The sequence below is a fragment of the Ailuropoda melanoleuca genome, chromosome 6 (assembly GCF_002007445.2).
Source record: "Ailuropoda melanoleuca isolate Jingjing chromosome 6, ASM200744v2, whole genome shotgun sequence".
NCBI lineage: Eukaryota > Metazoa > Chordata > Mammalia > Carnivora > Ursidae > Ailuropoda > Ailuropoda melanoleuca.
The window spans coordinates 52460406-52487712 of NC_048223.1; the positions used below are offsets into that span (position 1 = coordinate 52460406).

Sequence of the window (27307 nt, forward strand, 5' to 3'; positions counted from 1 at the left end):
CTCACAGTGAACTCATACTCCATGAGAGGAACCCCACTCTCTCAGGTGGATTCACAGTGAACTCACGCCCCATGAGAGGAACCCCACTCTCTGAGGTAGACTCACAATGAACTCACACCCCATGAGAGGAACCCCACTCTCTGAGGTGGATGGCGCAGGCTGGGACTCACAGTTTGCGATGTCACCTTGCAGCTGCAGGATCTGAGGAACTGGCATGGTGAGGACAACAATATCAAACTGCTCAGGCGGACCTGTTTCCTTGGAGACTTCCCACTTGCCATTTCGCAGGTTGATCTGGGTCACACAGTGTCTGAAGCAGACATCAGCACCTGTTCCAAAAGCGAAGTTGTGTTCACATAATCAGGATTTCCAATATGAAGGAGGAGAAAGAGAAGAGTCACAACTGAATCTGTTCCCGTGAATTAAACAGTGAAGGCTCTCTTCTAGGGGTTCCCTTTCTCATTCGGTAGGAATTCCTCTCATTCTGGCTCCTTGGACCCTGGGATCAATGCCTGCCCTGGAGTAAAAAACTATTACTACAATCACAACTGTCTTTCATTAAGCAGCTACTATATGCCAGGACTGTAACAGGCACTTGATATACACTGTACCAATTAATTTCACAAACAAGGAAACAAATTCAGAAATGTCACCCCATGACGTAAAACTATATCCATCCGAGTCTAAAGCTCATGATCTTTGTGGAGCAGGAATACACTTTAGTGGAGGTGTTAACAATTCTAGAAATAGCAAGAAGAGCCATATTCCCTATTAAAGAAATTAAGATTCCATCTTAAACCTGAAAAAGGTGTCTGTGAAAGAAATTCAAGCCCTCGTTGGTAGATCAATTACCTTTATTAAGAAGAACTGGAATTAAGAGAAATACAATCGAGCATGTCCTCTCATTGCATTTTTCTTCTTTATCACCAAGAATAATTACTTGGATATAGTTATTATTAATTATTATTATTAATGGATATAGTTATTAATAATTACTTGGATATAGTTATTTGATTAATATTTTTCCCTATTAATCTGTGAGCCCACAGGCAAGGAACTATGCCTGTTTTGTTTCTGGGAATACCGTATCGCATATACAGTCGAGTACTCGGCACATACTAGGGATTTAGTAAGTACCTGTTGAAGAAGAGAATGAATCAGAAACCACAAACCAAAAGACAAGAAAATATAACTGGATCACTACGTCTCCTTGGGACCACGCACTTACCTCACATTTCAATTTTCAGAAAACTTTAATTAAAAAACAAATCTACTTCTACGCAGCCTCGGGAACAGAAAAGCAAGAAATGAAGATAGAAGACAAAAAAGCACATTGAAAGATCCTGTTCATCATTACCGGGGACACTTAGCGATCCTAGCCACTGAAAAACTGGCTTATGTCCACCCGGGGCCCTGCAGCCTCCTTCCTGTAGCTACTCCGTCTCAGTGTGATCCCCCTCACCTATGAGGTCCCTCGGCCATCATTCTGACACTGCTTCAAAATATCTGTATGTTTCAGGTATGTCTTATCTATTCAAAAATACCCGTTTCTGCCCCTCACATCACTTCAGCTCAGATGCCTTCACTGTCCTTCGAATCCTGCCACAACACTGTAAACATTCACATTTTTTAGATCAAATGCAAATATATTAGAAGGAACAAGGTGCTAACTGGGCCCAACCGTCCACCTCTTTGAGGCAATCAGCATCATTCTGTTCGTAGATTAGAGCAAGGGCTAGTGAGTCGCCTCCAACCTGTCTGAGGCTTTCCCTAAGGCTCCTGGAGGAGCTTTCAACTCCTACCCACTGTCTCCACTCCAGCCCGAACAGTTCCCCTTCACTTGTTTCTATATATTCAGAACGTCTCACCCCGACCTGGCCACCTTACTCACCTCACTCTGGTCCTGTCCCTGATCTGGACCTCAAGTAAGTCAAGTAATTTTTTATGTTTTATTCCATTGTGTTTTCTTATAACATTCCCTGAAAAGACCTTTGCATGGTTATTGGCCATGGCGAGCAGGTATGTGTGTTTCAGGGAACTGAAGTCCACTGACCTAGAAATTCTCCATACCCAGCCAAATGTCTTGGACTTGTATCCCAGTGGTCCCAAAATATTCTGCAAGGTGTATGTCAGTGGTTAAGTGTGGACACCAGACCAGCAGCAACAGAAGCATCTCAGAACCTGTTAGGAATGTACATTCTGAGACCCAAGCCAGACCTACTGACTCAGAATCCCTGTGGCTCAGGCCACTGTCGTGGGAAGTAGTTCTAGTTAAGCACTGGCTTTAGAGTTTTGAACGCATTCTAAAGCATACACGATTAGACGTATCCCACACAGATAATTTCCCTGGAAGTCTGGTCCAATCTAAATGACTACTGGTTCGTCCAACAGATTGTGGGGCTGTAAACTTAATTGATTCCAAACTGTAGAGTGTTTTCAGAATGACTTGACAGTTTGGGTTCTTGTGGAAAGGTCACCTTCATTCAAGGAGATTATTTTCTAAACCAACATTTATCATGAGGTTGCTATGTACATAGCCCATTATTTGCTTGGGTTGACAATGAATGCATTATATCCCATAGTCCTCATGATAACACTTTGTAGTGGGTACTGTTACTACTCTCATTTTTCCAATGAAAGAACCAGGGTATAAATGTTTAAACTTTCCCATTATTACATAGCTAGGAAGCGGAGGGCAGAACGTTGACTTCAGTCCAGGTGATTCTGATTCCAGAAACTCTCTCACTTACGTTGTGGAAACACTAACACACTTTTGTGGACCATTCAGCGGAAAGAAAGCTTTACAGAAGTTTAAAGAATGTTTAAAAAGGTACAATTGTAAAATTTAAAATAGTACAGATAAGGTCTATAAATTCTATAACAACAGATCTGGATAAAGAGGGGGAAAGACACTTGAAGTATTACAAAGATGAAATTAAAATAAACGAAGAAATTGTTTATATACGCTCAAATTATACAGACCTTGAACTCAATTACATAAAAATTCATTTTTTAAAAAAGCAGAAAGTAGGTCACAAAATGGACTTATTGTTGACATATATAGTGACATTTTTCCTGCTATTTTTCTGTATCTTCCAAACTTTCTACCAGTAGTTTGTATTTTTTTAATTACTTTTTGAAATAAATAATATTTTATAGAGTGATAAGAAATCTACAAAATCATTGTCTCAAGAGGCTGGACAAACTGAAAATATAAACAGGTTTTTACTAAGAATTGGTTAAATTAAAACTGATAGTCACCTAATATATATAACTATATTAAAGATATTTAACAACTGTATTAAATATATTTAACAACTCCAATATACATATGTACGTATACATATATAGAAATAGATACACATAGAGAAATCTATATATCATGATACCTACCTACTATGTATAGGCTACTGCTAAATTCTATGTGAGCCACAAGTAATTAAATATGACCTCCTTTCCCAAGAGCTTCGAAAGCAAAATTGGAATAGAACACATATATCCTCCCAGACAGCCACCAAAAGAAGGATGTAGATGCTGTGTATTCAAGGACTGTCCCTCTGCCAGACTACCAGCTCTAAGAGGGCAAGGACTTCGGTTCTTGTATCATTAGCACCTGAAACAGTGTCTGGCATACAGTACGTACTCAGTAAGTGTTTACTGAATGGATGTGTGCATACATGGATGGATATATAACACAGTAAGTACTTGAGGATTGCGGTAAACATGCAAATCTAAATTGTGTCAAATCATGATGGAAATGAGACTTTTACAAGTTATACAGCAGCAATTTATGAAGATGATGGTGACATTCTACAAAATATCCAATGGTATCCCATTCTGTAATGGTTAATTTTATGGATTAACTTGACTGGGTCATGGAGTGCCCAGATATTTGGTCAAATATTATTCTGGGTTCCATCTATGAGGGTGATTTTGGATGAGATTAACATTTAAACTGGTAGACTGAGTAAGGCAGATTACCCTCCCTAACGAATGTAGATGGCTTTTACCCAATCAGCCAATGGCTTGAAGAAAACAGAAAGACTGAACCTCCCCAAGAGTGAAGAATTCCTCCTGGCTGACAGCCTTCAGACTGGGACAAGGTTTTTTGGGTTTTTTTCCCCCCTTGTATTCAGATTTGAATTGAAAAATCAGCTCTTCCTTTGCCTCCAGTTTGCCAGTTCATCCTGCAGATCTTGACACTTGCCAAACTCCCTAATCACAAGCCAATTCTTTATAATGAATCATATATATATGAATATATCCTATTATACACACACACACACACACACATCCTATTATATCGATCTCCTATTGGCTCTGTTTCTCTGGAAAAACCTGAGTAATACACCATCATAGACTGAATAGTAGATGGAGAAATGGTCTAACCAGAATGACATCTACTATATTCCCATGCTATCTGTATATTCGATCTCACTGACCTCTCCCTTGCCTACTATCAGGGATTCCTGGGGGTCTCAATAAGTAATATTTGATGAAGAAGATCAAAACAGTAATTATTCTAGAAACAGCTTATGAAACAAAATTTCTCAGCACCTTTCGTCAGTGATCTTGAATTGGGCAATTTACTTAATTATGATTCATCAAGAAATTTACTTCTGTTTAAAAAAACAAATTGTTTATCATCCAAGATCATTTATCATCTTTTTAAAAAAACATCATTTTCAAAACAAATGAAAATCCTAATAGAAAATGGGCTAAGGTTATAAATAAGAAATTCACAGAAAAAAAGATGGAATGAGCTCACTAAAAACATGAAAATGCATAAACTCACTCATAATTACATAAATGTAAATCAAAATACAAAAAGACACCAGCTGTAACCTATCACACTGGCAAATATTAAAAATCTCCATAATATCAACATGTACAGAAAGAGAAATTCTCATTCACTGCTTTTTTTAAATTTTTTTAAAGATTTATTTATTTTAGAGAGCGAGAACATGAGTGGGAGGGGCAGAGGGAGAGGGAGAGAATCTCAAGCGGAGCCTCACTGAGCTCAGAGCCCAACTTGGGGCTCCATTTCACCACCCTGAGATCATGACCTGAGCCAAAACCAAGAGTCTGATGCTTAACCGACTGAGCCACCCAGGCCCCTCCTCATTCACTGCTGATGATGAGATATTCTTTAAGAGGAATAGATGGAATGACCTAGTTTAATTAACAATTCACAATACCATTTGACACCGCTACTGTCCTGTTAGAAATTGGTCCTACAGATATGCTTATAGAAGTGTGTCAGGGTTGGGGCGCCTGGGTGGTACAGCGGTTAAGCGTCTGCCTTCAGCTCAGGGCGTGATCCTGGCGTTATGGGATTGAGCCCCACATCAGGCTCCTCCGCTATGAGCCTGCTTCTTCCTCTCCCACTCCCCCTCCTTGTGTTCCCTCTCTCGCTGGCTGTCTCTATCTCTGACGAATAAATAAATAAAATCTTAAAAAAAAGAAGATGTGTGTCAGGGTTAAACAATGCAGCAATGTTGGGATTAGCAAAAACCAAAACAACCCCTCACCCCCTCCAACAATCTAAATATTTTCCAGAAAGCTAACACTTACACAATGTATTTATTTATTTATAAATAAATAACGTAATACTGAACAGGCATTGAAAAGAATGAAGCATACTGAATTTGTCGTTATGAAAACAGACCTAAGATATGATTCAGTCTATGATATTGTATTAGGATTCTCCAGAGAAACAGAACCAATAGGAGGTAGACAGACAGATAATTGGGGAGGGGTTGATTTATTATATACAGACCAAACAAGGTGTCAGTTTATTTGTATACTTAAAAAGAATAAATATAAACACACATGAATAAATAAATAGACGCAACCATATAGATCAATAGACAGATGCATAAACTTTTTTCTAGAAGCATACATTGAAATGTATTATTAGGGATTACTTTAGGAAAAGAAAATTAGCTATTGAGTGGTAAAGAGGAGAACATCTATTTTATAACTTTCTTTATAGTATTAATATTTAATTATGTACACAACTTTTATCCTTAAATGCCAATATTAAAAAAAAGCAGAGAAAATCCTATCCCCACCTGATTCTTTCAAGTAATGCTTAATAATTGAAGAAATTCCTTGAGGTGCCATAAAGTTACAGTCTCCTTCTTTCATCACCATCCCTTCAATAGGAGCAGTCAGGGGCTTCAAAATGCCAAGAGCTAATAGGTCATCATAAAAACTGAAATAAATCAATATATATGATATAATTATAAACCACAATCAGTTAGTTTAAAAATACTATATTCTCTGGGGCGCCTGGGTGGCACAGCAGTTGGGCGTCTGCCTTCGGCTGAGGGCGTGATCCCGGCGTTATGGGATCGAGCCCCACATCAGGCTCCTCCGCTATGAGCCTGCTTCTTCCTCTCCCACTCCCCCTGCTTGTGTTCCCTCTCTCGCTGGCTGTCTCTATCTCTGTCAAATAAATAAATAAAATCTTTAAAAAAAAATACTATATTCTCTTCCAAGAATTCTTAGAGATTATCATTCTAAATAATAACTAGAAATCTTCATATGATCAACTCAGTGTATGTTTTGTGTTAAAAAAACATAATTCAAAAACATAATACTGGCTGGCTTAATCCGTAGAGCACGCGACTCTTGGTCTTGGGGTTGTGAGTTCAAGCCCCATGTGTGGCATACAGCTTACTTCAAAAAAATTAATAAACCATAATATGCAAATAATGAATCATGGAACACTACATCAAAAACTAAGGATGTACTACTGTATGGTGACTAACATAACAAAAAATTATTATTTAAAAAGTTAATAAACCATAATTCAGGTGAAGAACAGAAACATTTTGAGAATTAATAAATCTTTTTGCTGACATTAGGTGAAGGCCTATTTTCTTCTATATCTCAAAATTAAAGTCAGTGAAGGTAGAAAGGTATGCAGTCTACCCATTTTGAACTTAGTGAAGATTGACTAGTTGTCCTCTTCCTCAACACAACACAGAAATTCATATTTCAGTTGAGCCCTCGTGATGTAACATCTCATGTGATCTTCAGGACCACCTGGGAGGCACGGACTCCAGCTTTCCCACTTTACTCAGGCTAACCTCTTACAGCTAATGCCATCAGCAATGCTAATATTATAATATCCTCACTATATTACGAGAGGCAAAGTGTCACCCTGTTAAAAATGGATGATTTATATCTTTTTACATCATACAGTCACGAAGAACGATTCCTCCCCTTTCAACTAACTCACCTTTGGTGTTGTTTGGCATAGTGAGGCGTGCAGGTGATGTACTGGGCACCCAAGTCAACCGTGCTCTGCGGATTGTAGGGACTCCTGGCTGTACTCATTCTTCCCCCTTGGATTCATTCACAAGAAACATCTTAGTGCATCAGAATGAAACTTCGGCAATTAATTCACCTCACGTGAGGCCAAATGGATTACTTAACGGCTGTATTAAAAACGGACTTTTTTTTGTGCTGTTCTGTTTTAGTTTTGGGCTTTGTCCTCTACCATTGTCAGGAAGCAATTCATGGAGACAATTTGGTCACTGCGAGGGATTTTTTTAAAAAGGACACATGAATGGTGCAGCAGTGTTCGGCACTGTGCCTGGCCCCTGGATTCACACAGTTAAATAAAAGGAATGGGTGCATGGATAGCATAAAACGAAATACCGCACGAAATGTCGGAATGAATCACTCAAAGCCTGCTTTCATGCCTGCAATCGGGTTTCATGAGAAAAAGTGGAGTCTGTAAACTGGATCTTCGTAAAGTCCTGGTCAAAGGGCACTTTGGGATCCTCGCAGTGTGCAGAAGAAAGGCAGGGCCCTACTGGCGAAGGCGGGAAGCCCAAGCTCTGCAAACTGGCAGAGCTCCTCGCAGGCCCTGGGCCGCCCTCGGGGGTGACGCTCCTCCCGCTCCTCCTCCCTGACCCCGCGCGGGGCTCCTCCCGCTCCCCCCCGCCGCCCCTCCAGCCCGGGCGTCTGCCCTCCTCCCGCTCCTCCCTGACCCGCGCGGGATCTTCCCTCTCCTCCTGCTCCCCGCCCTCCTCCTGCCCAGGGCTCCTCCCGCTCCTCCCTCCCAGCCCCGCGGGGCTCCTCCCACTCCCCCCCTCTCCCCGCCCTCTCCGGCGCCGGGGTCACCGCCCACTCCCGCCCCCCTCGGGCCTTTCCGGGGAGCAAGAGGCTCGGGTCACGTGACCGGGCGCACATTGCGCATGTCGCCAGTGGGGTGCCGGCCGGGGTGACTGCATTTTCCCATAGACCTCCCGGCGTGGTCCGCCCGTAGGCGCCGGCTTCCTTTCCCCGGTTTCGACCGCCCGACGACCCACCTGAGTCCCCAGCCTCGTCCCACACCGCGAGGTGCACTGGACGGGGCGCCTCCTTCCTGAGCAGCGCTGCGCACAAGCTTCCCGTTAGCCCAGCGCCCACGATGAGCACCCGCGCCATGGCCCTGGCTCTGGCGGCGAGGCCGCGCCCCGCTCTCGGGCTCCGCGCTCCAGGACCGCCCCGCCCGCGCGCAGCTCCGCCAGCCGGCCGGCAGGGGGCAGACGGGAGGCGAGCGGGCCGCGGTCGGGGGTGGGCCACGCCCGGGTGCTCGGAGTCCACGGCCGCCCCTGGGCCCGCCGAGCCCGGTTGGGATGCAGGATGGAGCCTGGGAGCGCCCGCCCCCGGGCTGGAGCCGCTGCGGGCGCGACACCGCAGTCCGGCAGTGCGTGGGGGGCCGGGGAGGGGCCGCACCCGCGAGGCCTGAAGGCGGCGGCTCACCTCCACCAGACGCACGGGCGAATGCAGGAACGCGCCTTCTCCAACTGGAGCCTCAGTCTCTCCATCTGTGAAACGGGGACAGTAACGTCAGCGTGTCAGATTTGTAACGATTACAGATGTTTGATTCACCAGGAACTTGAGATCACTCAGCTCTTGAGTAAATATTTTTAGGTCAGAACACATTCCAAATGGTCTGAGGGGTATAAGAGGAGCAAGACAAAGATACCTGCTATTCTCACTGCTTGGTTTCCCCCCAACATTGTCCTGGAAATTCGCAGTGAAACAAAAAAGAAAAAGCGATGAGAACTATGAACTATTAAAAAATAAAGAATTCAGTTACCCTAGACTGTAGATAAATTATTACCTGGAAAACTAGAGAAACTGAATAGCTATGAGAAGTGCTAAGAAATTGACAACGATAGCCAGACAATGAAAACAGTTAAAAATTAGAAGTTTTCCTTTATGTCCCTGTCATGAAGTAATTACCATACATCAAATTAATGATGAATCAATATTACATATATGTGATAAAATATAGATGAAATATAGATGAATTATAGTCTGTAAATAGACAAAAATAAAGGATGGAGCAGAACAGAAAAACTTTAAATACATAATTATTTATAACTTGTATGTTACAAAATGCACAGGACACAATATAAATAGCAAACTGGAGTACTAATATATTAAAAGCCCTAAAACTGTGTCCTATAAATGAGACATACCAGGTCTAGATATTTATCTTGGGAAAATAATATATAGATAATTACATTAAGATTTATGTAAAAATGTGTTTACCTCAATGTTATTAGAAACGTGGAAATCTACAACCAACAGGGGATTTAATTGATTTGATTGTGGCTATCCAAACTTCTTAATGAAGCTACTAAGAAAATATGGCTTTAAATGTTTAAGGATGTATAGAAAATTACTCATTCTATAATGCTGAAAACCTAGCTACAAAACTAGTAAAATCCCAGAGTTTTGTATACAAACACAGACAAGTACATATGCAGTATTAGAGAAATTCAAGAGGAAACAGATGTAGTTACATGTTTCTATTAATTTCACATGTTTTATAAAGGCTATATACATTTATTAATTTATTTGGTATAAACAAAATAAACCTGATCGGCTAGATGGAAGTTAATCAACCCCGGCCTCAAAGTTGTTTATAGTCAAAGATTTCAAAACCACATTCTAAAAATCTCAGAATTGTCCAGAAAGGAGATTTGAGGTAATCTATTTCATCTGCCCTCTGCCACCAACATTTTATATAATGTAAATATAGACACTAAGTTGAAGTGAGTTTGCCCAAATTCGCACAGTATCTCGAGGATGAGACTAGGGCAGGTCCTCCTGGATTGTTTTGAGTCTGTTCTGCTCATGTCCACCATCTCCTGCTTCCTCATTTCTTGTGTAATCGGGCCTAAAACCTCATGGTCATCTCCAATAGCTTCTCTTTTCTCACTCTTGTTAACTAGGAGTCGTCTGGTCTTTTTGACCTCTTCTCCTCTGCCTCTTATATTCAATCCCATGCAATTCTACACCAGAAAAATCCAGCTTCCACTTCTACCAGGTAAGTACTACTGTTTTACTGCATTCTTGTCAGCTGTGGATATTTAGCCTTTTGAAAAGTAATCACCAACAGATTAATGTATTACTTAAATTCAAGTAATCGCGACTTTTTTTGAGAGAGAGAGAGAGCATGGGGTGGGGGGGGGCAGAGGAGGAGGGAGAGAGAATCTCAAGCAGACTCCATGCTGATCTCAGAGTCGGACTCAGGGCTCAGTTTCACGACCTTGAGATTGTGACCTGAGCTGAAATCAAGAGTGGGAAGCTTAACTGACTGAGCCTCCGAGGTCCCCAAGCAGTCATTACTTCTTAACTGGATTATTATAACCACTTTCTACTCAGGCTCCCCATTCCTAATCTGTGTTCTCCACTGAGCTTCTGGATCCATCACTACCATTCTCAGAAAACTTTCAGTAGCTCTCGGTTTCATACAGAATCAAGTTCAACTGCTTGGCATAAAAGTGTTCAGTGATATTTCCCCCACCTATGTTTATATTTTACCCTGGTAACTTTCGTATGTCTTGTGCTATAGTTGAGATTTTATGTTCCCCGAACACATCCTCCGATTTTCCACGTATCTGTGAAAGCAGTAAGCCTTTGCTTATGTAGTTCTTGAGTACAGAGCATACTTGTGTGTTGTTTTTTTAATTGTGTTTCCAGTATTGTTTTTTACTTGCTTCCAGTATTGTTAATTTGCATTAATTCTTCACTCTTTTCCTTTCCTGGTGTGATCGACAATATGTTCTTTAAAAAGTTATATAGAACTTGGGATTGTTATGACCATTGAATAAAGGCAGGCATGGTGGCTTGTGATTTCTCATTAGTCTTTAGGGACTAGCATAGCCACCCACCTGAGCCACCATCCCCAACCTCCAGAACGGGTTACACTAGTCCAGATATTTAACTGTAGGGTCGTAGTCAGTGGTTGGCTACTGGTTCTAGTGTTATCTTTCTGGGAAATTTGAGAATGACTAGACAACTAAAGAAAGTAAGATTGCAAAATAGCGAGGACGGGTGTGTTTATATTTACTCTTCCTAGTCACCTTGACCTTTTCTCTTCTTTCCTATTCCTGATCTTTGCAAGACTGATTCTTTCTGTTCATTTAAGTTCTGCTTAAAAATCACCTAAAGAGAGCTTTCTTTTAACCATTGGACTTAAAACAACCACCCTGTGACTCTATTCCACTAACCTGTTTAATTTTCTTCATGTCACTTAAGCACTTTTAGAAGGTATCTTGTTTTCTTACCTACTTACTTATGTATCGTTTACTTAATAGAATTTATGCACCAAGAGGGCAGAAACATTGTCATAGTCAATACAGCATCCCTGGCAACTAGAATCAAAGTTAGAATTCTCAGAAACAGAGCTCACTGTTTGCCTGGAAGGTATACAAGCCTTCCAAGGATAACGCTTAAACTATGATAGGCCGAATGGTAATTCAGTGGGGCAGTTTCAGTATTGAAAATACTTTCTGAGAGAGTGCTTTTTATGGTATAATATGACTGGAATAATATAAAAATATCATGCCAGTCCACAAAGGATGTCTGTTCTCACTAACTGTGTTATTGATAACTTTGATAATCATTGATGGCAAATCTAATAGTTTTTAGATGGCATAAAATCAAGATGAATAGCGTCATAGGGTTATTTAAAGATCAGGAGTTTAAGAGATTTCAATAGAAGTCACTAAAATAAATTTAACAGCAACAACAAAAATGGACAAGGTTATTCGAAGTCTTACCCTTGTATCTAGAAAATAATTTTACAGAATCAGGGAAGAGGGTTTAGAATTTTACTTGGCCTGGGAGCCTGGGTGGCTCAGTTGGTTAAACATTCGGCTCTTGGGGCGCCTGGGTGGCGCAGTCATTAAGCGTCTGCCTTCAGCTCAGGGCGTGATCCCAGCGTTCTGGGATCGAGTCCCACATCAGGCTCCTCCACTGGGAGCCTGCTTCTTCCTCTCCCACTCCCCCTGCTTGTGTTCCCTCTCTCGCTGGCTGTCTCTCTCTCTGTGTCAAATCAAGAAATAAAATCTTTAAAAAAAGAAAATTTAGAGTACTATGTTCAGTGCTGGATGCCAGAGTTTAAGAGGATCATTCAGAAATGGGTGCCATTCCAAAGGAAAATATCAGGATGGTATGCGGACTTGAAATTATCTTACTTGGATAGGTACGAGGGATAGAGATTTCTAGCCTGAAGAAAACTTCAGGAAAACACGAAAGTCATCTTCATGTATGTAAAAGACCTTCAGAGAGAAAAATACTTAGGTATGTCAACATACTCAAATCAGTTGAGTAGATTCTAGCCTCACTCAAAGAAGATATTTAAGGAATAATTTTAAGTAGATAACATCTAAAACTGGAACACCTTTCCTCGTGACGTAGTTCTCCAACTGCAACACTTTCAAGCAAAACCTGGATGAGCACAATGGGGGATATTGCGAAAGGAACTGAAGTATTGGGTAGGACAGTAGTCCTCGAACGGGATACGTATGAGTAAAGGAAGATTTTTTTTTAAAGGAAGATTTTCTAAATGCCCGACAGTTATAATTTTAAGGAAGTCAATTTCCACTTTCTTGATGTTGAAAGTACTTTTTATTAATATCTGTAAAAGCCTTTGCGGTCAAGCAGATTCTCCTTTCCTACCTTTCCTTTCACAGTTGCTCTTGACTAGCTTTGCGAAGGGAATTTCAAGATTTACCACCACCATGAAACATGAAAGTATTCTGAATTTAACTATATATTTACCTTACCAGTTTTATAGTTTAACATGATTTCCCGTGACTTATTATCATCCTCTCATTTCAGCTTGAAGAAGTCCCTTTAATGTTTATTATAAGGCTCATCTAGTAGTGGCGATAAACTCCTTCAGCTTTTAATTGTCTGGAAAACTATCTTCCCTTCAATTTTGAAGGGCAACTTTGCTGGGTTGAATGTCTTTGGTTGGCAGGCTTCTTTCTTTCTTTCTTTCTTTCTTTCTTTCTTTCTTTCTTTCTTTCTTTCTCCTTCCTCCCTTCCTTCCTTCCTCCCTCCCCCCCTTCCCTCCCTCTCTCTTTCTTTCTTTTCTTTCTTTCAGCACTTTGAATATATATATCATGCCACTCTCTTCTGATTTGCAAAGTCTCTGCTCAAAAATTTGCTGATAGTCTTATGGGGGGTTCCGTTGTAGATAACAAGTTCTTTTTCTTACTGTTTTAAGATTCTCTCCTTGTCTTCAACTTCTGACAATTCAATTATAATGTGGCTTGGTATGGGTCTTTTGGGATTCATCTCTTTTGGAACTTTCTGGGCTTCCTGGATCTGAACACCTGTTTCTTTCCCTAGATTAGGTAAGTTTACAGCTGTTGTTATTATTGCTGTTATTATTGCTATTGTTATTATTTTAATAAGCTTTCTGCCTGTTTCTCTTTCTTCTTCTGGGGCCTATATAGTGTGTATATTGATCCACTTGTTGGTGTCCCATAAACCCTTAAACTATCTTCAAAAATTTAGGATCATTTTGTCTTCCTGGAGAATTGACTCCTTATCATTATGTAATCTCCCTTTTTATCCATAATAACATTCCTTTTTCTGAGTCAACATTGTTTGAAATTAACATAGTTAGTCCAGCCTTCTTTTGGTATATTTTGCTCTACCTTTTACTTTTTAACTTAAGTGTCTATATTTAACATGAATTTTTTATAGAGAGCATACAGTTTAGTCTTGCTTTTTTTAAATTTAATTTGACAATCTTTGTCTTTAACCAGTGCACTTAGACCATTTGCATATAAAGTGATTTTTGATTAAAATCTACCATGTTGCTATCATGTTTATTTTTTCTTTATTTCTTTTTCACTTCTCTGCGTTTAACTGAACATTTATTATTATTCCATATTATCTCCTTTATTCTTTATGCTTCCTAAAACATTTTTGGTGGTCTCCCTAGGGTCTACAATATACATTTTAAGGTAATCTTAGCCCATCTTCAAATAATGTTATACTTTCTATCATATGGCTTAAGTAAAAAAATTGAAAACTTGCTCATGTTTTCCAGAGGGATAAATCTTCAAAACCTAGTAATACTTTTAAGACTTTATTTGAACTGCTACACCAGTCATAGACTATATATTTACAACTCATGGCTGTTACTGCAATAACTACCAGCCAGAAGAACAGAAATCTGGGGCGCCTGGGTGGCACAGCGGTTAAGCGTCTGCCTTCAGCTCAGGGCGTGATCCCGGCGTTCTGGGATCGAGCCCCACATCAGGCTCCTCCGCTATGAGCCTGCTTCTTCCTCTCCCCCTCCCCCTACTTGTGTTCCCTCTCTCGCTGGCTGTCTCTATCTCTGTCAAATAAATAAATAAAATCTTAAAAAAAAAAAAGAACAGAAATCTATTTCAGGTTTTTAAGAGAATTGGGATCATGTCTTAATAATTTTAATTTTTTTTAACCGAAGCCAGTGGGAAACTACCATTAACAACCATTGTAGATGTGCTCTCATTTTTGTGACTGTTATTTAGAATAGCATGTGTGAAGGTAGCTTGAAAGATGATAGGAGGCTGGGTTTGATATTGCACTGAAGTTAAATGTTCTCATTTTATTTTTTCTTCTATAACAATATTCTTTTTTTGGGTCACCTTATGACTCTATTTAGCAACTTTTGCTAAAAGGAACACAATCTATGATTGACTACTTTTAAGACACACATATTAGGCACCTAAAATCAACAAGAACAGAGAGATATGGCTATAATGTTTTTCATTGTTGTGGGGTGTATCTAGAGTCAAACTAATCATTTTAATGCCAGAAGCTGAAGAAAAATAACCCTCAAATCAACTTTTAGGAAATTATATTTGGTCATCGATGGGTGTTATCAATAATGCAGATTTTTGGTACCTTCATATTTTGTTTAAGTACTTTCACTAATTGGGTGATAATCTTTAATGATGATTATTAAAATTTTTGGTTGCCTTGAATTTTAGTGTTCTTGTATAAAACTCAATTTTCCATTCTACTTTCATCTTCAATATCTTATAAAAGTTTGCCCTAAACAGAGCAAAGCACCGGTGATTGGTCCATGGAATAATACTTCATCAGGCAGCCAGCATGGATGGAAAATTATGGTGAGTGACTTAAATTGATGTAATAATGATAATCTGCTGTGTTAGGTACAAGGTTTGCAGGTAAAAGTAACATTTTATTTTAGTAGGAATGGCTAATTCTGTAACATCCACGTGACTTTAATAGTGACCCATTATATTCAGATTATCATTTCAATATGCAATTATCATAAAATTATTGACATAGTTTACGTTTTTTTGTATTAAGCCTTTAAATTCCAGTGTGTAATTTACTCCCATAAAAACATGTCAATTTGAGAGCTAAATTTTTTATCAGACATATTTGATCTGTTTAGATTTCATAAAATTTATGCTTAGGGGCGCCTGGGTGGCTGTTGGTTAAACACCTTTGGCTGGGTCATGATCCCAGGGTCCTGGGATAGAGCCGCACAGCAGGGAGCCTGCTGTCCCTCTGCCTCTGGGATTCCCCACCCGCACCCCTGCTTATGCTCTCTGGCTCTCTCTATCTCTTGGTCAAATAAATGGAGAAAATATTTTTTAAAAATAGAGAATAAAAAAAATAAAATAAAATATATGCTTAAATGAGTAGTTTCACATATCCAAGCTGTTCCAAATATATTTCAAAGTTGTTCAATAACTAAATTGATTACAAATAAATGATTTTCCTTGCATATTTGCATCTACTTTGACAATTTAAAACAATTTTTTAGGAGAGTGAATTTGGGTTTGAAGTGGTTTATCAATTTGAAAAGTAAATCTGTCCAAAGTTAAGCTAATTTGAAAGCTCACATTAATTAGTATTATTCATATCAAATTCAAATTAGAGTATAAAAGAAACTCTAAGTTTATCAGTGTCACACAAAATGTTCTTTCAATTTTTTTGGTAGTTTTTGTGGCTAATTTACATAATGCTATTAGGTAGAAATAAATCCACATATTGATTCATGTTATGAAAATGTGAAATCATTATTATTGATAGGCATTATGGAAAGTTTCCATTTACACATAATTTGTAGTATAAGGGAATAAATGAGCTTTTTTCCCCCAGCATAGTGATGAAAAAAGGTTAAGTCACACTGCCATCATTTTTTTTCTTTGGTTACTGGATATTTGGTAATATTGCTTTCGTTTCAGGGCAGTGTTGAATAAGAGTTGGCGGTACACTAAATCTTTTAAAAATAGTCTGTGACTCAATGAATGAGCTCTGGCAAAGAAAGAAGTCTCAATTTTTTTTCTCTTTCTTTCAAGAGTTCCATAAGCTGATCATCAGGCTTAGCATTTGCTTATACATACTAAGTGATTTTGACAGCTACAACCATGACACTTTTTATAAAGTCTGCTTCAGAAAACTGAATACACGTGTTTTTCAATATGTATTACACAGTGGAATGAAACAATAAGAGAAATGCTAGTCTCTTGGGTTGAAAATTCCAATGAAAAGAACCAAGTTGAAGGTTTCACACTCACTGATTTCAAAACTTACTACAAAGCTTCAATAATCTAAACAGTGTGTTCCTGGCATAAATACTGACACATACCAACGGAATAGAGTAGAGGGCCAGAAATAAACCCTGTGTATATGGTGGAATTATTCTCAACAAGAATGCCAAGACCCTTCACTGGGAAGAGGACAGTCTTTTCAACAAAAAGTGCTGAGATAATTGGAAATCCATGTGCAAAATAATGAAGTTGGATCCTTACTTTAAGCCATGTCAAAAGTTAATTCAGATTGTATCAAAGATTGAAACATAAGAACTAAAATTATAAAACTCTTAGATGAAAACATAGGGAAAAACTTCACGCCATTGGATTTAGCAGTGCTTTCCTATATATGATACCAAAAAGCATAGACAACAAAAGAAAAAATAGGTTAAGTTGGATTTCATCAAATTAAAAAATTTTTTTTCATCAAATAATACCATGAACACAGTGAAAAGACAACCTATGGGATGGGAGAACGTATTTGCAAATCATCTATCTGAAAGCAGATCGATATCTAAAATATGTAAAAAAAAAAAGTCTTGAAATTCACAACAAAAAAAATAAAAGCAAGCACGCTGAATAAAAAATGGGCAAAGGACTTGAATAGATATTTCTCCAAAGAAGAGGTATGAATGGCCAATAAGTACATGAAAAGATATTCAACATCACTAGTCATTAGAGAAATGCAAATCAGAACCACAAGATATCAGTTTTCACCTATTGAGATGGCCATTAAACACACACACACACACACACACAAACAAGTGTCATTATGGATGTGGAGAAGTGTGAACGCTTTGCATTGCTGGTGCATATGTAAAATGATATAGTCACTGTGGAAAGGGCTATGGCAATTCCTCAAAAAAAAGAATTACCATATGTTATGGACTGAATGTTTGTGACCCCCCGAATTCATACATTAAAGCCATAACCTCTACTGTGAGGGTATTTGGAGATGGGGCCTTTGGAGGGTAATTAGAGTCATTAGATTGGGTCTTGAAGGTAAGGCCTTCTGTACAAGATTAGTGGCCTTATGAGAAGGATAGAGCTATTTCCCTCTGCTACATGAGGACATAGTGAGAATGTGGTTGTCTGCAAGTTAAGAAGAAAGTTCTCACCAGAAACCTACCATATACTGCTAGCCTGATCTTGGACTTCCAGCTCCCGGGGCTGTGAGAAAATCAATGTTTGACAAAAAGGCACCCTACAGAGTGGGAGATGATATTTGCAAATGATATATCTGATAAAAGGTTAATATCCAAAATATATAAAGAATTTATACAACTCAACACATACACACAAAACAAACAATATGATTTAAAGATGGCCAGAGGATATAAATAGATATTTTTCCAAAGAAGACATCCACATGGCCAAGAGGCACATGAAAAGATCCTCAACACCACTCATCATCAGGGAAAGGCAAATCAAAACTGCAATGAGATATCACCTCATACCAATCAGGATGGCTAAAATAAAAAGGACGAGAAGTAACAAGTGTTGGTGAGGATGTGGAGAAAAAGGAACCTTCTTACACTGCTAGTGGGAATGCCAACTGGTGCAGCCACTATGGAAAACAGTATGGAGGTACCTCAGAAAATTAAACATAGAACTACCATACGATCCAGCAATTCCACTTCTGGGTATTTACCCAAAGAAAATGAAAACACTAATTTGAAAAGATGCACCCCTATGTTTTTGGCAGCATTATTTGCAACAGCCAAGATCTGGAAGCAACCTAAGAGTCCATGGATAGATGAATGGATAAAGAAGATGTGGTCTATATATGTATATTATTATGCAGCCATAAAGAAGAATGAGATTTTGCCATTTGCAACAACACGGATGGACCTAAAGGTATTATGCTAAGTGAAATAAGTCAGACTGAGAAACACAAATCCAATATTATTTCACTTACATGGGGAATCTAAAAAGCAAAACAAATGAATAAACAAACAAAGCAGAATCTGACCTATAAATACAGAGAATAAGCTGATAGGTTGTCAGAGGGAAGGGGTGGGAGGATGGGTAATATGGGTGAAGGGGAGTGGGAGGCACGGGATTCCGGTTATGCAATGAAGAAGTCATGGAAGTGAAAGGCACAGCACAGGGCATATAGTCAATGCTATTGTAATAGTATATGGGAGGTCCACTTGTGGTGAACAGAATAGAACATACAGAGATGTTGAATCACTGTATTGTACACCTGAAAGTAATGTAACATCGTGTGTCAACTATAGTCAAATAATTTTTTAAATTACTTCTTCTGCACCTATCACATGATATGATTTTTCTCCTATTTCTCTTAAAATGATAGATCATATTAGCTATTTTCTAATGTTGAACTTTTACATTGCAGGAAAACAGCTTCATTGGGTCATAATGTTTGTAATAGTGGACTAGTAAGTTCCCATTATTTTATTTAGAATACTTTAATTTGATGGCCATAATGAGACCTACTGGTAGTGTTTTTGAGTGTTTTTTGTTTTATTTTTTTGTGTGTAAATTCTGCCAGGTTTGGGGATTAATTTATTCCATAGATAGAATTTGGAAGATTTATATTTTAAACCATACTCTGGAATAGTTTAAATACTATTAGGATTAACTGATCTTTAAAATCTTAGTAAATTTCTATGGGAAACTGAAAGAGAGGAAGGAAGGAAAGAGGGAAGGAAGGAAGGAAGGGAGGAAGGGAGGGAGGAAGGGAGGAAGGGAGGAAGTAAATGATGTTTAAGCCACCCACACTCTATGGTATTTTGTTATGGCAGCCCAAGCAGGTGATTCCCATATCAATTAATGAGTTGAATATGATAATTTTCATTAGTTCATTTTGTTTGAAGAAGAATCACAATATATTTTTTAAGTGTACTTTAACAAATAAGACTATTTTGTTCTCATGAATCATCAACACAGTGCAAGTTCTTTAAGAACCGCCTTGTAAGCATTGGGTTTATAAACGATGAGAACAGAGGGGGCGCCTGGGTGGCTCAGTTGGTTAAGCATTTGCCTTTGGCTCAGGTCATGATCCCAGGGTCCTGGGATCAAGCCCCATGTCAGGCTGCCTGCCCAGCAGGGAGTTTGCTTCTCCCTCTCCCTCTCCCTCTGCCCGTACCCCCCTGTTCGTGCTCTTTCTCACTCTCTCTCTTTCTCTCAAATAAATAAATAACATCTTTTTAAAAAAGAGAATTAAAAGCAGGGACTCAAACAGATATTTGTACACCTATGTTCATAACCTATGCTCAATAGCCAAAAGATGGAAGTAACCAATATGTCCATGGACAGATAAGCAGATAAAATATGATATGCACAGATATAATGGAATATTATTCTGACTTAAAAAACGAAGGAAGTTCTGGCACATGCTACAGTATGGAGGAAACTGAAAGACATCTATGCTAAGTGAAAATAAGCCAGTCACAAAAAGACAAATACTGTATAACCCCACTTACATGTGGTAAATGAAATAATGAAACTCACAGGACTAAAAGTAGAATGAGAGTTGCCAGGGGCTAGGAGCAGGGAGGATGGGAAGTTGTTCAATAGGCATGTAAAATTTCTGGATATCAATCACGAAACAATCTAAATATACTTAACACTATTGAACTATACACTTTAAATGATTATCATGGTAAGCTTTGTTATGTGTATTTATTTACCACAATTAAAAATTTGTTAAAAGAACACATGCAATAGAATTGCCAATAAATTTTTGAAAATTAAAAATGTGAGAAAAGTCTAATAAATCTGGATTTCTGAAACAAGATAGCTGGAGCATGGTCCATTGTGATAGAAACTAATATTTTTTCATATCTAGCTGAAATTGTTTAAGAAACGTAAAAGATTTTTAAAATATTAGCACTATGAGCTTGATTATTTACAACTCCCAGGTTGATATTTCTTTGTAAAACTGGAAATTCTCCAACACAAAATTATCCAAAATATTAACCATAGTTCCTATAACATTGCAAACTCATCTAAAAGTAAAGTACATGAAATCTTCAAATTTTGAATGAATTAATTTTTATATTCTTAGGAAGTTTTGGTATTATATGGACAATTATTTGGTGGCTTAATTGAAGATCTTTCTTCAACTTGTAAAATATCTTTTTTAGGCTTTCACTCAAAATTTAGTAACAAAATTTCCCCAACTGTAATAATTTTTGCGTAGCATTTCACCATCTAAAAACGGTTTTCTTTTTTTTGTGCAAGAATCCAAGGTATTTTACAGAAGTCTAAATTTACAAGCTCAGATTCTGTTCAAAATGCTTTAGAGGGGCGCCTGGGTGGCACAGCGGTTAAGCGTCTGCCTTCGGCTCAGGGCGTGGTCCCGGCGTTATGGGATCGAGCCCCACATCAGGCTCCTCTGCTATGAGCCTGCTTCTTCCTCTCCCACTCCCCCTGCTTGTGTTCCCTCTCTCGCTTGCTGTCTCTATCTCTGTCGAATAAATAAATAAAATCTTTTAAAAAAATGTTTTTTGGACATTAAGTTCTGATGTCAGATAATTTTACTGATTCTTTTGAATTTGTGTAGAAAGTCCTTATCAAATTCACTATATGTTTGCTGAAAATGTCTCCTAATGTTGTTTACAATCTTTACTATTTCTTTATTAGAAGAAAAAATAACTTTACATTTTGCTCTGCAGTGGCAAATGATATTGCCATTCATTTTGAAAGTGGAGACCTACTGTTTCGTCTACTTTTTCCCTTTACTGATCTGGTATAATACTAGTTTCTGCACCGCCACTCAATTTTGCATCACTACTATGCTGTCATTTAACTTAAAAATTTTCTATACTTAATTTATAAGCTAGAAAATAATTAACTGAAATAAGTATTTTAATTTAAATACCAACTAGGATTTATATGGGTACTACTGTAATTCATGCTGTCTGCATAAAATGCTCGAACATATTACAATGTTACATCAGTGAATAAAAGAAATAATTACTCGAGCTGAATAAAATCTGCCGACGCTGACTGGATAGGTGAAGATCTAGATTTCAGTGAACTTTTTCACTAGTGGCGAGGTACAGTTGGTAGCTCACTGTAAACACAAGTAAAATTAATAACTTCATTCAGCTGAAACATCTCCCGTTGGTGGCTGTTAGAGCACCAGCAACCATATGCCAAAGGTTCATCCTTCTCCTGTATTTTATTAGGATAAAAATACCAAAATTTGGGGAAGTGAAGATAAAAACTGGGTGGCCATAAGCCCTACTTGCCTAGGACAGTCCGGTTTATGCCTGTTTTCCAAGTTAATTATTAATGTCATTTCAATTTCAAAAATGTCTCCTTTTGTTTGATAAATCCTGCACTTGTTCCAGACATAATGCAAAGTAGTTTAAAATTTCTGCTAGGTAACAAGCATTGTATATATAGTAAACTTCAACATCTGGTTAATACAGATAGTTTCCAAGAAACTATTTGAGACAGCCCACGAAGGCAGAGAACCAAGTAGCCTTGCTACCTGATAGCACTTTTCCAAGAACACATCCAAAGAGGAACATCTAGACTGTGACTACACATATTATAAATGTGGTTTTTTTATGCACTGACATTATCAATTTTCTCTCTCTCCTTTGGTAGAAAACCCTGGTAATAATGTTTAAAAATCTGCTTTTTGCCTTCACTAAAGAGCGCAGATATTATGCCAAATACAATACAAACCTAGACCAAAGGGGAGAAGTCTAGTTCCCATAAATTAAAGCTTTCAATTAGAAAACACTTCTTAAAAAATAAATGTAGTTTAGGGGAGCCTGGGTGGCACAGCGGTTAAGCTAAGCGTCTGCCTTCGGCTCAGGGCGTGATCTCAGCGTTATGGGATCAAGCCCCACATCAGGCTCCTCCGCTATGAGCCTGCTTCTTCCTCTCCACTCCCCCTGCTTGTGTTCCCTCTCTTGGTGGCTGTCTCTAACTCTGTTGAATAAATAAAGAAAATCTTTTAAAAAAATAAATAAATGTAGTTGAAAACTTTCAAATCTAGGTACTTTGTAGCAAGTTGTTAAATTATTACGCTGGAGACTAGCCTAACAAAATATAAAAGAGAGACATATCAATTATTTGCATGTAAATTATTTCTCTAAGTTGCTGGTATTAGTTTGTTTTCTTAAGTGAGGAAATCTAATATACATTAAAGGTTAGCTATGTGACGAGTATTCTAACAAAGCGTCATATCACATTTATCAAATTTAAGTTTTATAACAACCCTGAGAAGTAGCTATTATTCACGTATCATAGGTAGAGAAACTGATGCTCAGAGAGGTGAAGTAATTTCCTTTAAGTCACAAAGCTTGTGAGTGGCAGAGCTGGACATTTTATAAACTCTGCATAATTTCCTTCCAGGTATAGTGTCTGGTTTATTGTACAAAGCTCATGAGATCCATAAGTCATGTTTTTAGGGAGAGAATGTGAGTAGTGACCTCAGTGGTTCCTTGGTTTCTTACTTTTCTAGAAAGAACTTAAGAGTCTTGGCTTCCCAGAATTTAGGGTACTCCCCAAACTCCCATTCCTATATGCAATAAAATCTAGATTAGAAAAGCTGGATAAAAGTTAAGTTATCCAAGCTTCCTAATCTCCTCACCCATCCCCCTTCCCTCCCCAAAACCCAGCAACCTTCAAACATACTTTAAACAAGTGTTAGTCCAGGGACACCTGGGTGGCTCAGTCGGTTAAGCATCTACCTTTGGCTCAGGTCATGATCCCGGGGTCCTGCATCAGACTCCCCATTGAGTGGGGCATCTGCCTCTCCCTCCAAGCCTCCCCCTTCTCGTGGTCTCTTTCTTTCACACACACTCTCTCTCAAATAAATAAATAAAATCTTTTTTAAAAAAATGAACAAGTGTTAGTCTGGTAAGAATATTATTACATCATTAATTCAGCTATCAATTAACTTGCAGTATATGATAAAGCTTTCAGAATTGGGCTAAACAATTCTATAATGGAGACTTCAAAGAGGAGGAGTTTGTGCTGCAGAAGAGGGTAGTTGGAAAAGCATAGATCTGGGAATGAAGCAGGAACAAATTGGAATCTTGACCGCCAATTATACATTGTGGGTCCTTAGACAAGTTACTTAATTTTTCAAAGCCTCAGTTTTCTTACCTGAAAATGGTAATATTCCCTAACTCACAGAATTATTGAAACAGTCAAATGGTATCACTTGCTGCCATTTTAATAGTATTAACATCTCCTCTTATATGTAGATCCCAATGTCCTACCTTTTCAAAGTGATGTCTTTCGTTTTAATTCTTGGGACTACTGAAGGTGCCTTTCAATATCGAAGAGCTAGGAACCCTGAAGCGAACATGAACATTGTAAGTTGCTAGGAAATAAATGCTAAGCTGCTGAAATAACTGGGAATGCTGTTTCTTCGGGGGGGGGGAGGCTTTTATTTTAATACATCTGCAGTCAAATATCCCTGCATTCATATATTTTGTGTGGGTCAACTAATAGTCCCCATTTACTATTCTGTAGCTCACAGTTTCCCCTTCACCCTTATTTTGTCCCTGGATGAAAATATATAGACATACATTTAAAAACCTTTATGGAGGACTTATAAATTCTCTTTTATATACATGCGCACACATACAAATTCCAGATAAAAGCTTAGCTATAAGCATAAACATGCAAACATTTGTGGATAAACATATTTTAAAATTGTAGATGGCTGAGTAAAAGTTTGATTAATGGTAGTTAGGAAAAAAGTAATATATAAGACTGATGCTTAGTAGGTGTTCTAAAATATGTTACTGAGGGGCGCCTGGGTGGCGCAGTCATTGGGCATCTGCCTTCGGCTCAGGGCGTGATCCCGGCATTATGGGATCGAGCCCCTCATCAGGCTCCTCCGCTATGAGCCTGCTTCTTCCTCTCCCACTCCCCCTGCTTGTGTTCCCTCTCTCGCTGGCTGTCTCTATCTCTGTTGAATAAATAAATAAAATCTTTAAAAATAAAATAAAATATGTTAATGAATCAGTGAACTAGTGAAAAAAAATAGTACTGAGGCTGAGAGACAATATAAAGCTCCATGATTACATTAATAGGTTAGATTATTATCAGGTTCCATTAACTGACCAGAAATTGTATCCTAAAAGGCTTCCTCTTTCTTTATCTAGAGCCAGATTGTTTCCTATTGGGGCTACCCAGACGAAGTGTGTGATATTGTTACGGAAGACGGTTACATCCTTGGCCTTTACAGAATTCCTTATGGGAAGACGAACAATGACAGTTCAGGTAATCTTCAATTCAGAACAACTTGGTGACTGGGCCCTGAAGGTCTTAACTCTTCCATTTCTTCTCCGTGAGTTTTGGACAAGAAAAGGATTTAAAGGTTAAGTGCATAGTTAACTCCTCGCGCATGTCTCTACATGCCCCCAGAAGAAGGCCTGATCTCCCCTGGCTTCGTGTTCACAGGGTGGTTTTAGAGTGTGGTGGAAATTAAGCTGTTCCAAGTTCTTTGTGGGTCACTTTACTCATTTATGTCAATTCTCTCCAAACTCTTTGTTTCATGAGGGGTTAGAAATGGTAACATGGTAACATAGGTTTGAAAAATGGCTGGTAAAAATGTCCTTCCTTGTCTTTATGGCTGTCTCCCCTCATAATATCAAAGAGATCAAGTTAGTAGCAATCTCTGGTTCTGTGTCCCCAAAATATCACTATCCTCAAGTGAGGTGCAAAAAAAATAAAGCACTCAAATTTGTCCCTAGGGTTATGATCCTATATCGTCCACTTACTAGCAGAATATGTAATGGATTACTTTTGCTTAATCATGTAATTGCTCAAATAAAAGTAGCCTTTTCTTCTTTTATTTTTCCTTTTTTTATTATTTTTTATTTTTTAGTTTTCTCTTTAGATTTTTCTCCCTGAAAAGAATGTTTCTCATATTATAAAATACCCTCTCAAGTTCTCATTTTAAACATTCAAGTATATTTCAGGAAAGAAACTAATTTGAAACAACCTCAATCAAAGTAATTTTGGATCCTTATAAAGGTCACAGCTACTAGGCAGAAAATGTTAACATAGATTTAACATAATTATAGTAGTCATTTCTCAGGGTATGACCTAATTTCATGAATACTGTAATAAAATATTGAAAGGTAATTTAAAAATACAGTAAGTGCTTCAGAGTTGTCTAGAAGCTGTGCCAGAGACAGGGAGTCAGGTGCATGTGATTTATTGCTGGTCTACCACCTGGAGAAGGTCATATGGAAATCAGAGGTGGGCAGGGGAAGGAGCTAAGGAAGGGTGTGGCTCAGCTAAGCCTAGCTGGAGTCTGATCTCAGGGGAGCTCATTGGATCCAGGTACTGCATTACCGAAGTGGTCCTGCCTTGAAGTTAGGGAGCTAGGCTTTTGCATTGCCACAGCAGTTAGTCATTGCTTAAGGCTACTCAAAGAAAGAGGTGTAATCTCCTAAGTGAGGCAATTGCCATTCGCCGGAGCCGGGGGCGGGGGGGGGGCGGCAATCCTACAGAGCAGGGCAATAGTGAACACTTAGAAAGCAACACCCACAACAGCTAGGAGCATCCTCTACCTGCTTAGGAAAGGAAGTCTAGGTGGGGCACCAAAATAACAGAGCGCACCTCTCACATTACTCAGGTCCATTTGCTTTTCACATTAACCTTATTTCATCCAGGTACAGGTTTTCCAGGATTTGGGTTGGTCTGAATTTCTGGGAATACTCACAAGAGGAAGGTGAGTGGAACAAAGTAGGACATCTGCCATTGCAGCTGATCCTAATGCCATGGCTAATACTCATAAATTCCCGCCTCTACTGCCCACTGTAGATTCCCCTCCCTCTCAGCCATCTCCCCTGATATGGCCAAGCCAGGCCCTTATCCTGAAGGGCTACTGTGCCCGTTAACAGGTCATGGTTGCAGTACTTGTACATTCTACAGGTAAAGCAAGGCACGGGAGTAACAAAAGGTGTGCCAGTGAATCACGTCAATACCAAATATGTTTCCCATCCTCATTCTGTATCAGAAGCCCTACCTCGTCATGATGACCAATTACTCCTGCCAAATAGTAGTTCCTTTCTTTGCCACCACCCCCCAGCCCCCCAGTCTTCTGTCGTGAGGATCCCAAAGTCATAGCCAGCCAGCAGTTATAACTTTATTATTAGGATGTTTACTGTGTGAACTAGTGGCAGTGTTTTCTGTCTGGGAACCAGGGCCTCTAGATCTATGGAGCCTTAAATTGTGAGGGCAGAAGGTATAAACCCCTGAGTGAATTATTGGGTGAGAGTCTTAATCCTACCCCTTTTTTCTCTGACTCATGTGTTCTACCAATGAGAGGAAGCAGCAATATATTCTGGCCATTTGTTTAAGGTATATAACTAGTCCTTAGGATAGGACCCACGCTTACAAGATGTCATCTCCCTGCTGTTATCTCTACTGGGTGGTTGTTTCATTGCTCGGTTGGGCTGGCAGCCTCTTGGTGG

The 27307-nt window shown here is 38.9% G+C and overlaps 2 protein-coding genes across 7 annotated transcripts in view; one reads left to right on the plus strand and one right to left on the minus strand.

Moving 5' to 3' along the window:
* The window catches only part of RNLS (renalase, FAD dependent amine oxidase), a 255901-nt gene extending 246715 nt beyond the window's left edge, over positions 1 to 9186 (minus strand). For 2 of the 6 annotated variants that reach the window (XM_034662391.1, XM_019794266.2), the window contains exons 1-4: positions 8328 to 9078; positions 7250 to 7355; positions 6075 to 6217; positions 171 to 329 (exon numbers count right to left, since the gene is read on the minus strand). In XM_034662391.1, the coding sequence (XP_034518282.1) occupies positions 171 to 329; positions 6075 to 6217; positions 7250 to 7355; positions 8328 to 8445 (526 nt within the window). In that variant the 5' untranslated portion in view covers positions 8446 to 9078. Of the gene's footprint in view, positions 1 to 170; positions 330 to 6074; positions 6218 to 7249; positions 7356 to 7671; positions 7911 to 8327 lie in introns of those variants that run through there. The other 4 variants (XR_004626090.1, XM_034662388.1, XM_034662390.1 and 1 more) reach the window with 4 other exon arrangements.
* An 891-nt stretch (positions 9187 to 10077) lies between these two features.
* The window catches only part of LOC100472743 (lipase member J), a 34508-nt gene continuing 17278 nt past the window's right edge, over positions 10078 to 27307 (plus strand). Inside the window, exons 1-4 of the mRNA XM_034663564.1 lie at positions 10078 to 10342; positions 15355 to 15437; positions 24077 to 24187; positions 24986 to 25103. Of these exons, the coding sequence (XP_034519455.1) occupies positions 10102 to 10342; positions 15355 to 15437; positions 24077 to 24187; positions 24986 to 25103 (553 nt within the window). The 5' untranslated portion in view covers positions 10078 to 10101. The remainder of the gene's footprint in view (positions 10343 to 15354; positions 15438 to 24076; positions 24188 to 24985; positions 25104 to 27307) is intronic.